This window comes from Coffea arabica, chromosome 2e, assembly GCF_036785885.1.
Source record: "Coffea arabica cultivar ET-39 chromosome 2e, Coffea Arabica ET-39 HiFi, whole genome shotgun sequence".
Classification (NCBI taxonomy): Eukaryota; Viridiplantae; Streptophyta; class Magnoliopsida; order Gentianales; family Rubiaceae; genus Coffea; species Coffea arabica.
Genome location: NC_092313.1, coordinates 76,221,907 through 76,233,877, shown reverse-complemented (window position 1 = coordinate 76,233,877; position 11,971 = coordinate 76,221,907). Strand labels below are relative to the sequence as shown.

The 11,971-nt window shown below is 36.7% G+C and overlaps 2 protein-coding genes across 4 annotated transcripts; one reads left to right on the top strand and one right to left on the bottom strand.

Annotated features, from left to right (window-relative positions):
* Positions 1–874: 874 nt before the first annotated feature.
* On the top strand, positions 875–4,666 carry LOC140037120 (putative RING-H2 finger protein ATL21A). Of its 2 annotated transcripts, XM_072081262.1 has the most exons (3): positions 875–2,845; positions 3,251–3,328; positions 3,954–4,666. In XM_072081262.1, exons 1-3 carry the CDS (start codon positions 2,665–2,667, stop codon positions 4,373–4,375), a joined length of 681 nt encoding a protein of 226 aa, XP_071937363.1. In that variant the 5' UTR covers positions 875–2,664; the 3' UTR covers positions 4,376–4,666. The 2 variants fall into 2 exon arrangements, with proteins under 2 accessions (XP_071937363.1, XP_071937362.1); XM_072081261.1 differs by having other exon boundaries at positions 875–3,328.
* Positions 4,667–5,413: 747 nt separating this feature from the next.
* On the bottom strand, positions 5,414–9,157 carry LOC140037119 (uncharacterized). 2 transcript variants are annotated; one of them, XM_072081259.1, is made up of 3 exons: positions 8,293–9,157; positions 6,847–7,459; positions 5,414–5,879 (listed from the first exon to the last, which is right to left on the bottom strand). In XM_072081259.1, exons 1-3 carry the CDS (start codon positions 9,021–9,023, stop codon positions 5,733–5,735), a joined length of 1,491 nt encoding a protein of 496 aa, XP_071937360.1. In that variant the 5' UTR covers positions 9,024–9,157; the 3' UTR covers positions 5,414–5,732. The 2 variants fall into 2 exon arrangements, with proteins under 2 accessions (XP_071937360.1, XP_071937361.1); XM_072081260.1 differs by having other exon boundaries at positions 6,847–7,456.
* Between the last annotated feature and the right edge of the window lie 2,814 nt (positions 9,158–11,971).

Genomic DNA, 11,971 nt, shown 5'->3' with positions numbered 1-11,971 from the left:
TTTGTTTTCATAATTAGGCCTCAGCCTGTTTCAGAAATATTGCTGCTGTTTTTTTTTTTTTTTTTGGTGACTTTTGTTGTTGCAAGAACTGATAAACGTTATTGCACTAAATCGACGTTTAAGAAACACGTAAAATGACATATGTAAGTAAAATAGAAATATTCAAATTTAAACACGGATAATCTTTTTGATTTCAACTTAAATCATAACGTTTTATAAACACAAAATTCACCAAAACAAGGAGAAAAGAGAGAATCACAATTTTCCCTTTAAAATGATAAACAAATTAACAAATAAAGAGTTGCATGTCTGCAATCCCATCCCACTGTAGGGAGGGTTGGACTAGGTGTAGTGCTACTATCGAATTGAGTTGAGCTCGAATGTTGAGTAGAAATGCTTGAACATGAATTTGAACTCGAGCTCATCGAGTTATACAAAGTTGAGCTTAAATTTGAGATCGAGCTTATTTCACCTTACTCGAGCTGAAGCTAGAGGTCCACCAAATTGAGCTCAATCGAGTTCTGAAGCTCAATATTTTTAGAAAAACTTATAATTTTACAATAAATAGGTAAAAATTAGATAACAAATATACTACTCAATAAGATTCGATGAATACTCGAGATTTGATTTTTTTTACTTGAGTTTGACTCGATTATCTTATTAAGTAACTCAAATTTCAAACTGATTTCAAGTCAAACCTTTAACCGAGCTACTCGTGAGTCTAAATTGAGTAACTAAATTAATTTACATCTGTAGTTGGATGGTAAAGTAAGAGTAATTTGATCGAATCATCCATGAGTTCGAATTGAGTAACTTTATTAATTTACGCCTCGAGTTGGATGGTTAAGTCTCTAGAGGCGTTACGAGTAGGAAATTCTGCATTTAAAATCTTCAAAAAAAAAAAAAACAAATATTCCCATTGAAGTTCTCAATTGCTCCCATGTCCGAGCCCTTCAATTCAGCCTAGCAATCCGAACTTCGTATCCAAACGTTCCCGCGCCCATGAATAGCTATAATTCGTTTGCTCCATTACCACAACTTCACGCTTTTAACTTTTGAACTCTCTCTCTCTCTCTCTCTGATCGCCAGAGAGAACCGGGCAATTTGCAAGTTCGAAGGATTAAACCAATCAGCTCCAGCTGCGCCATCGATCCTCTTTGAAAAATCCTCCTCTCATCTCGTCACTTCTGACTCCATCTTCGCCCTCTGGTTCTAAAGCCTTCTCTCTGGAAATTTGTTTGGCTCTCTCTCTCTCTCTCTCTTAATTTCGGATTTTGTTTACACGGTGCATAAATTTCTGAAGGCTGATAAAACTTGGAGTTCAATGCTTTCCTGACCCGCGCAAATGAACTTCATGTAGTGCGGAATATATTTGTACTATTAACTTTAGGCTGTTCTGATTAATTCTGGTTAATTTTAGTTTATTTACTTATTTTTTGAAAATTTGAGTTTGGTATTTTAGAATAGTGAATTTGAGTTGAACTTGAAGAAGGATAAGCATATATTGATGTATTTATAGGTTTTGCCTTCTAGGTTCTCTTTGGAAATTTGAGTGAACTAGTCCAATCTATTTAACAGTTTTTTTTTTCCTAAAAATACTTGTAGTTCAGCTGTTGCTACTACTTAACAGGTTTCAATATTTGATGAAACCTCCATTCTGTTGTAATTGGTTTTCACTACTACAGTACGACAAGTTTTCCAGGTTTTTGCTTGCCTCTCATTTGACTTTTAGATCCATAAGTTGATATCAAATACTTATGGGGTATCATAAGAGCTAACAATTTCATATTTTTAATATCGGGCAGTAACTTAATATATTTCTTAGAGGGAATGGATCAATAGAAAGGACCGTATATCATATTAAAACTGTAGCAGATAGAAAGATTTAAGAACAATTGTGGTCTCAATGCATGTGAAACGCTTAGATTTGTGCATTTTATTTGGATGTTTACAGCGATAGATTTTGGGTCACTTGGTTCTTTTCGTGAAGTCTACTTCTGCATTTAATACCTCAACAGATGGTGCAGTTAGGTCTATTTTCTGCCATACGAAAAAAAAAGGAAACAGTTCTAAAGTGTCCAGTTTTTCTTTCATGTACATAGACCCTTTAAAAAAGAACCAGTGCAAGGATGCAGATACCAAACTATTCAGTCAATGTCTGCTCGGTAATAATTAGTAGAACTCTTCTTTTGTAAGATAACGGACTTTAGTCTTGTAAACAATGTCATGTCAATGATTCTGCCAGCATGTATTGAAGCTGAGCAGGAGCAATGCAACAATAATATGCATGAATATTGTAAGCAAGTTTCGTTATAGTAATGTGAAATTGTTAGGTTTAATTTACAATGCATCTTCCGCTTAAACTTCTTTTCATGACATTAGGGCTGCATTGTCTCAAAAATAGCACTGAATGCTTCTCCATTCTGTTGCTTGTCCAAACACCCAAAGAGATTCTATTGCCATTTGCTCTTATCCGCGGTTAAATTATGTGGCTTTCGTCTGACTTTTATTCCCGAGTGTCATTGGAATGGCCCACAGCATCTCAACTCACCACAATGTATTGACTTTTGGAAAGTAATATTTTAGTGATATAATCCTCAGCATAAACAGTGCTTATAATTCTAAAGGATCTAAAATCCTGCTCGTGGTGAAATCTTTAAGCATATGGGCATTCTGATAGTCACCTGGGTTCTTTTCCTCCTCTTTTTGGTCATCTATGCAAGAAATGATTGCCCAGCTTCTGACTGTGGCTACAACAGCTTCAGCATAAGGTTTCCTTTCAACGTAGGACAACAACCTCAAAACTGTGGCTATCCAGGTTTTGATCTGAGTTGCACCACGCAAGGTATTCCAATCCTTACTCTTCCATACTCTGGAGATTTTTATGTGCGCGATATCAATTATCTCACACAAGAAATACAGCTCTATGATCCAAATGGTTGCCTACCAAGACGTCTTTTCAACCTAAACCTGTCGTCTTCTCCTTTCATGGCCGCTTATTCTCGAAATTACACCATCCTTAGTTGTTCTTCAGACCTCGTCAGGTCTAAGCTCACCGCTATTGATTGCCTTAGCAACTCCACAACGTCCATAGTAGCTATTTCCCCGACTCTTGCCAGAGCAATGAACATGTGTGCTGTACTTGTTACTTTGCCAATTCCAATTTCTTGGCCGAATGAAAATGAGGTTGGTTTCCAATCTAGACTTGATGGTGATCTTCTATTGTCTTGGGATCTTCCAAGTTGTTCAGGTTGTGAAGCAAAAGGCGAATTTTGTGGGTTTGCAAATAGCACGAGCCGAGAGATCATCTGTTTTGATCCTGTAACAGGTAAAGATACTCATTCTTCAGTTTTTGGGTGTTTTTACCCAATTTTGTGCAGCTAATAATAATCTTGAGTGTGTAAACATGCGAAGTTCAAAATTAATGAGTTGCATAAAGCTTGAAGGAAGTTCTGACATTCTGATTGGGTCAACATATTCTTGGTGAGGGACGGTGGTTATCCAGGGTTTAACTCCTGATATTGGTCAATCTCTCTCCCTCCTCCTTTCTCTTCTCTCTCTTTTTTTTTTAATTATTAATTTTAGTGGTAATTTAATGCTACTAGGATTTTGTCCACTTTGACTTTACCAGAAACAATATAAAGGTTATAAACCATAGGCATTAAAGTGAATGCACTTGAGACGTGAAGGGTAAAATTTGTCATCTCGATTACAGCTGAAAGATATCTAAAAGAGGATGATGTATCAGTTCATTAAAAACTCGTATTTACTACTCTGACGGGTGAAGGAGGTAGGTTGGGATAACCAAGTTTAATGCTGAGCCGAGATTAGGTCTAACCCCGTTGCACGCAGGTGAATATAATATAGTATGTAGTACTTGTATTATGAATGATATTACATGGATGAGAAAGAATTCATTACTACCGCGGCTGAATCGTGAATTTGATATGCAGGTTCAAGAGGTCTAGAAATCTTCAGAATTATTGCGCTGTCTGTTGTTATACCAGCCGTTTCTTGTTCAGTGAGTCTATATTGTTACAAATGCGTGGCGGATATGAGAGCCCGCAGGCTTCAGCGGGAGAATAATACCGCAGCTACTGTAGCACCGCAACCCACCACGGCAGTGGCGGTGGCAGGCCTCGATGATTCCACTATTGAAACCTATGAGAGAGTAGTTCTTGGCGAAAGCCGACGCCTTCCAGGGTTTGCTGATGTTACTTGCCCTATATGTCTACAAGATTACCGCCCTAAAGACGCAATCAGGTGCATACCCGATTGCCTCCACTGTTTCCATGCTGATTGCATTGATGAATGGTTGCGATTGAATGGGTCATGTCCAGTTTGCAGAAATTCTCCTAGCCCTGCTACTCTTTAACTCGTGAAATCTACATGACCCGGTCTGCCCCGTTAAGATGAGTTCTTTTCCTTGTCCTAGCTCTGGGAATTTTTTTTTTTTTTTTTAGAGGTTGCACATACCTACCTACTAAAGTTCTAAACACAAGATGGACGTAGCACTAGATTCTTTTCTTGAGGAAAAATATTGAATTGAAAAAACCTCCGTCACAATGTATAAAAAAGACTTTTTAGCCTGAATTTGTCTCTATTTTTCTGAAACAACAACACAGTTTATAGATGAAATTTTTAGTCTAAAAGTTATTCTCTATAATTCCGAAAGATTTGTCACTTGTCATTTGCTACCTGCTATTTCAGCTCTCAAGAATTTCTTTACTGCAATTTGCTGGCAGTGCCTAAATGTAGTTGCTAACATTTGTAGTAAAAAAATGTTAATTATGTTTGTGCATATTGTTATTTTAGCGTCCATACTAGATGGTACAAGTTCCACTAACAATTGACTATTGTAAGGCAATTGATCCCAAACCAATGGACCAACAGCCTTTATAATTATTATCACTAGTGACAATTGTACAATGTAGTGTGGACACTATCAAAATAAATGTAAACGTTAAAATAATAAATATAGACATTAAGATAATAATAATAATAAGAGCACAACAAATCTTTTCTTTCATTGGAACTTGTGTCCAAAAAATTTGTTAAATTTTCATGTGTTATATTGTGTTGGTATCTACTGTTGTTGTTCTGATGTTTATATTCCTTAAGCAAGCATTTACGCTACATGGTACAGTTCCCACTGGCAATTGGAGAGAATTATCACCCTCAATCGTAGAGAGAGCCAACAGGAGATGTCAGAAATTAAAACTATCTGTTATACCTCCCGTGCAAAACAAAAAGTGCTCGACGGGTAAATAATTTATGCACATCCGTTCCTACTCCCAACTGGGGTATTTTGACCTCAAATTAGACATTCCATTGCTTTTCCACTGACCTAAGCGTTAAATGTCAATTAGCTTCCCGGCTGAAATTGAAAAGATGCCATTGGCTCCAGAAAGGGTAGACAGGAAATGCAGATCACTCGATTATGCAATAAAGTCCGGATGAGAAAATATACAATCTTATGCTTGATGGGCCATACGGCTTAAACCTTACACAGCGTCAACGCTTCTCCAGAACTCGTCAATATTTTTTTCGTTAGGACCTAATACTAAGGCTCACAATTAACTTTTTTTAACACAAATGTAAAACATCCTTTGCATAAGTAAACACGGTACAGGACAATCCAGCAGGACACAAGGTTGCAGTTATGATAATGCAAGCATCTCTCCAGGTTATTCGATTTGGCATCTCTACAAATAACAATATTCCAAATAATTTCACTTCTTGGCAAGTAACTTCTTTGGAAGCTTCTCTACAGGGGTAGTTTTGAGCAGAAAAAGCCTTGCTGCACGTTCTTGCAAAGTACCTCCACATTTTAGTCCTCGTGCTTGAAGCTCTGATTTCAACCTTTCCAAACCAAGAACCTAAAACCAGTAATGGTATCACCACAGTTAGCTCAAATTTAATAATGGGAAGAACTCAAACTCCAGTTCTCATCAAGCATACGCAGTCTCTAGTTGTGATCTGAGTAATGTAAAATAACAGATTAGCCATCAAGAATTGCTACTACTGCATTTTTCCTTTAATAAAATCATCACGAAACTACAAGAAGCGCATCACTTGAAATGATCAGATAGCTTTGACTGACACAACTTCAAGTAAAAAGATTAGCAACCTAGAAGCTTGAGTCAAACTTGTGGTATAAAGATGCCAATAAGATCAAACAATAGTAGCCAATTAGAACTACAAGAATAAAAGCTAAAAAGCATGAAATTTGTCACTACAGTTTGATCGAGGCAAAGCTGAAGACCAAAAAAAGACTGCCACAAAGTTGAAAATATCTCTTTACGGTTGCATTAAGTACCCTTACCTCTTTATGAAAAGAATAGCCATCACTATCATCTCTTCGAAATCTATTTTATTTCTTCACGACCTCTCACAAGACAATTAGTTCAAGATAACTTTTGTACCATTAAACTTTTTGAATTAAACATGGAAGACATGCTAGTCAAGGGGTAAGAAAACTAGCCCTTAGTGCACTGATACAACGTTGAGGTTCTTCCATTTGGCATGTTTTGCACAAAATGTGCAACAGATATCAACAAGAAGGTTACAGGAGATTTCTGTAATTTTGAAGTGCTGCAATTTAGGGGGTGGGTGGTAATTTTACAATTTAAATAATGGGCCCACCTCCTTTTCCTGTGTGCTAATCCTTGAAATGCCTTTATAAAAATATTAAAAACAATTTTAGTAAAACAGATATGCAAGTATGGCAAACATTATTTCTATAGATTAAGTATATATATGAGAAAGCAGAATCACAAAAAACTACTTAAATTAGTCAAATAGCAAAGGAAAATAGCCTAAATAGAGTTTATGAAAGCACAATACCTCAAGTTCAGCAGCTGAATTAATTTCTTCAAGATTAATTGGCTTCTCCAAATTCAAGGCCTCTGCATTTATAGTTGTCACCACTTCATCGTGCATAGCCAGATTAGAGATAGAATCATTGCTGGCTACAACAGCTGACGCCTCATCCTCCCCTGAAATAGACTGTGTTGGTGCCTGGCTAACTCTACCACCCGCATCAGATAAACAGGATTTATCAGAAGGTTCCTTTTTGGCATGGATAGTTCCAATTCCCACAACAGATGCCTGCAAGGAAAGTTTGTCTCCATCCTGTAAAGTCTTCTCTTCCAAAGTTCCTAGTTCAAGTTCAATCACAGTTGCGGCTTCCACGAGATCAACCTCACTTTCGCCAGATTCTCGACCCTCTTTAACAGTATTGTCCTTCTCTTCCTCAGAGCTGCTTTCAGAAGGGCCAGTATCGGATGAAATCGCATCACGTCGAGCCTCTGTAACAGAATCAGAACTTCCTTCAGCTTCTTTACTGGAGTCTGATTGATCCCCTTTATCTATAACAACAGATTTGTTGTTCTCATCCTCATCCTCATCACTGTCATCCTCACTATCACTACCAGCTACTTTTCTCTTACCAAACCTGCTAAAAGCAAATTAGACGAGATGGTCAATAACTAGTCAAGTTAAAAAAAAAAATTTCCTTTTATCTATAACAATATCTATCAAGACAAAGTTTTGCATTGCATTTGCAACTCTGACAGACCAAAATGTTCAAGGCAGAAAACAATACATTTTTTTATTTTTATTTATTCATTTACTTGTCTTTGATACTTTTATCATAAAATAAATAAATTCCACAAAAATTTTTGCCAAAAGAGAGTGTATAAAGAGCGAGGTGTTCTAAACTCAGCCCCTGGGAGTCTGGGACTACACGCCTTTCTAATTTTCTAATGCACAACATACTCTTTCCATATTGGCCAGTGAGAGAGCACAAAGGCAAATTCAAAGTTTTACAGTCACCACCTATTCCAGTCAAAATGCTTCCATGAGAAAACCTTGATCACGCATGCATCAATTACCCCACCCACTTCTTGTGATTTGCAGTCAAGAACCCTTCAATTATATTCTTGCTAATTCCATATAATTCCCACGCTAACAACCTTTAATTCACTCACAAACAAAACACGCACCAATGACTTGCTGGACAGCTGACATCTGAAAAGTTGATTCTACCCACAACAATGACTCAAGATAATAACCTCAGTAACGAACACTTGATTACAGAAGAAAAACAAAGGAATGCGAGTCTCTACAAAACTCTCTCTCCTGACAATTATGCTACTATTAACTTGACAGATAATGTCAGGGTCAATCTGTCTATGAGCATGCAACTTCAATTTCAAAAAAGCTATACGGTAAAAGCACATGCAACTGAAAGGGAACAAATAAGATATATAATCTAGTAAAATAACTTACCATATCTTGAACCTCTTGGCATCAGACTCATTGCCCTTGGAAGCTCTTTTCTTCTTCTTCGTGGAAGAAGACACGAGGCCTTTGAGCGACTCCCTAACCGACCTCTCAACCTCCTGCATACACTTAGCAGAATCCTCTCTATACTTCAGAACATACTTATCCGTATCCACACCCCCTTTACCCTTCCCGTTCTTAACCATCTCTTTGGCCTTCTTCTTAATAAACTCCTCGGCAATCTTCTCCAGCTTCCTTTCCTCGGCCTCCGCCCTCCACTCCTCCAACTTCTTCTCCGCATTGACATGCCTCAGCCTCCGGCCACTCATATCCCGACACGCGTCAAAATTGTTAGTCTTCTTCTGTCCGGCTTTGGTGGCCGCCCCCCTCAATAACGACCCAAACCCACCTTTCCCACCCCTGAGCCGGAGCAACAGGTGAACCACCAAAGGGAATCGGGAGTTCCCATCTAAATCCTGGGTTTTGCAGTGGGGCCCGGAAGAGGGACTTAGATTGAGGGTTTTGTGATCGTCGGTAAGGAGGGCGGGGGGGCAGTTGGACTGGCCAAGAAGGAGGAGGAGTTGGTGGTGGGAGGGGACGAATGTTAGGGTTTGGATTCGTTGCTTTAGGGAATGGGTGGTGATGATTGGGGTGGTGAAATTGAGGAATCGGTGAGTTCCGTCGAGGAGTTTGAGGAGGATTTGATGGATGCCTGTTGATTCTTGATTCATTTCCATGGTCAGATTGGTTGATGGCCGGCGTTGATTGATTCGCCGCTTGGGGAAATTTTTAGGTCAAAAAGTCGGAGCTTCGTGCGGGGAATCTTCAAGGGGAAAGGGGAGCGGAAGTTGGCCAATGATTCTTTTTTTCTTTTTTTCTTTTTTTATAGTAGACTTCAATTCCGAAAACGGTGTCGTTTCTGCCTATGCCGCCGCAGGATTTGGAAAATCGCCGACGCTATGATTTTACCGTCACTTTTTTGGGGTTACTCATCCTTAAACGACATCGTAGTTCTATCAGTCATCCCAAAAGTAAAGAAGGCAAAAATGAGGGTGATGTGATGCAATTCCTAGCCCCGTCCAATGGGAGGAGCGTTTGGGATTGAATTTTACTTACTAGGCTCAGTAGCATGAAGATGAAAATGTGGGAGAATACATTCCCTAAATCCTTCAAAAAAAATATATACATTCTCTAAATTTGTACTAATTCTTGACCTTGATCACACAGTTAGCTAATCCATTTAAGCTTTGGTGGAGCCAAAAAGTTTATTGTCAATCAACAATTTCTGAAAAGGAAATCGACTGAATATGCTATCATAAAAAACATAGGGATACTTTTAGAAACCTCCCTCGAGGTTTCTAATAATTTCACTCGGCTCCCCTCAAGTTTACATAATCACACTTACCTCTCTTAACATAATAAAGTACCTATAATGCCCTCCACTTGGTTGACAATTCATAGTTTAAGGCAATACATTTACAAAACCAAAAAAAAATATCCTATTTCTCTATCTCGAGTTTATTTTCGCTCCTCTCATTTCTAGATATTTTACTGCTATACCCTCTTTTTTATTATCTTTATTATGAATATTAGCAAATTGAAATTGCAAAATCGACAGGGAGAACAGATTATATGTCAAACTAAAAGGAAATGAAGAAGTTTGCAGTGACAGAGAAATAAATAAGGAAATTGATGATTGAAATAGAAAGAAGGACCAAGGATGTAAAATTTGTCGTATTTTATCTATTATCAAGAAAATTTTTTTGTAAAATGTAATTAATTTACATAAGGATTTTTTAATTGGATTAATAATTGTTGGTTATGATTTGTTATAGAGGTAAAATTTATTCTCTACTTCTTAGATCTTAATATTTTTAAAAATATAGGACTATTGCAATGGTGGTTCTAAATTAGATTAATTTGTATTAAAAAGGTTTTGAAATATTGAGATTTAATTTTGGAGTATAAAATTGGTTGTCAATAGAGGGATGTGTGTGTATATATATATATATGTTTGTATATGTGTGTGTGTGTGTGTTTTTTTTTTTTTTTTTTGCACAATAAGTATTGATACTATATTACAGTTTGGGATCTTTTGGATAGTTACTTGCATTTGGAATTGAAGTTTATACTTGGATGGTTATTAAGGATTAGGATACCTTATTTGTGCAAAGTGTGACAGTAAGTGATTGAGTATACTTAAAATTTTTTTTTTTAGTTTTATACAAAAGGGCAATTTAGGATTTTTGAGTGAAAATATAGTTTGTTGGATCTGCATTGTTATATAAACAGTAAAAGTACGAGAGATATATGTAATTTTTAAAACTTGAGAAGAGCTCTACGTAATTATTGAAAACGTAGGGAGATTTGTGAAATTATCCCCCAAAACATATAGCAATGAAAGGGACAAAATCAATCAGCATCAATAACGATTAACAAATGAAGAACTCTTTTTTATGTTGTAACAATGACCTTTTCAGTCGAACTCAAGAACTATTTTTGATGTTCTAACAATAACCTTTTCAGTAGAACTCTCATTATCATCATCTATGAAGAAAAACATTAATGGTGTTCTGGAAGTGATTCTGCTTTTATGCACTGTATCTTTACCATCATCTGAAAAAACTTTTTTTTTTAAAAAAAAAAGGAAAAAAAGGCACACATTGCTCAATCTGTAATTCCAGCATTGCATACTTTCCATGTTGAGCTCTTTGATGTTTTGGCCCTTTAGTCCTTGAAGAAAAGTCTTATAAAATTCCTATCTTGTATTTAAATTTACACCTGCTACTCTGTGTCATTCCAGAAGATGAAATGCAACAAAGGAGTATTAATAGAAAGATCCTTCCCAATTTGGAAAAATCATTCAACAAATTCAAAATGCGGAGCTAAAGTACTCGCACTGGTTTGATTGTTGCGGTTGTTTTTTTTTTTTTTTTCCTTTCTTTTTTTCTTCTTTGAGAGAGAATTGATTCAACCATCAATTTCATGAGGTTGCTAGACAATGAGAAGCAAATAGAGAACCGACCTTCATTATCTTGATAAGAAAGTGGTTACTTGTCTTGTGTTTTCCAGAATAAAATCATCCTAAATTAAGGAAATTGACTTAGGCTGCTCTAATCTTTTCTCGAACCAAAATCTTCCACAAAACATGTTCACTAGGAAGGGTTTCATGAGTTTCAGCTCACTTCCTTATCCCTGAATATATTTTTAGCTTCCCAATACTTATGGGCATCTTGAAACTCCTGATAATCCTCCTCTTTCTTTGCCCGTTTTTTTATATTTATGGATAGACCTGGCAATTATGCCTAAAACTCAATAACCCACCCAACCCACCCATTAATTTGAGAGGTTGGGTAGTTGGGTATTGAGTCAATTTTGGGTTGGGTAATAATATTTTGGGCGATTTGAGTATTTGTGTTGGGCACCCATTACCCAACTTAAATTAAAAAACAAATAAAATGCAAAATGCATCAATTTTGTGGCCACTTCAAGATTTTAAAATTTTCATCAATTTTGTGGCATCAAACGCACTTGCTTTATAGAAAATAAGGGAATCATTAGCCAAAAAATGTGAAAAATGTCAGGACTACCTCAAAAATTCTCAATGAAGATAATATATTTTTCTTAAGTGCTTTTTGATTAAGTTGGAATGACATTTAACTTTCATATTTGTATCTATCAAATA

Coding starts and splice junctions, on each gene's coding strand:
- LOC140037120 (XM_072081261.1), top strand. CDS start 2,665: ATGGGCATTCTGATAGTCACCTGGGTTCTTTTCCTCCTCTTTTTGGTC. Junction 3,329..3,953: donor CTGTTTTGATCCTGTAACAG/GTAAAGATACTC, acceptor TTTGATATGCAG/GTTCAAGAGGTCTAGAAATC.
- LOC140037119 (XM_072081259.1), bottom strand. CDS start 9,023: ATGGAAATGAATCAAGAATCAACAGGCATCCATCAAATCCTCCTCAAA. Junction 7,460..8,292: donor GCCAAGAGGTTCAAGATATG/GTAAGTTATTTT, acceptor ATTTGCTTTTAG/CAGGTTTGGTAAGAGAAAAG. Junction 5,880..6,846: donor ATTCAGCTGCTGAACTTGAG/GTATTGTGCTTT, acceptor TACTGGTTTTAG/GTTCTTGGTTTGGAAAGGTT.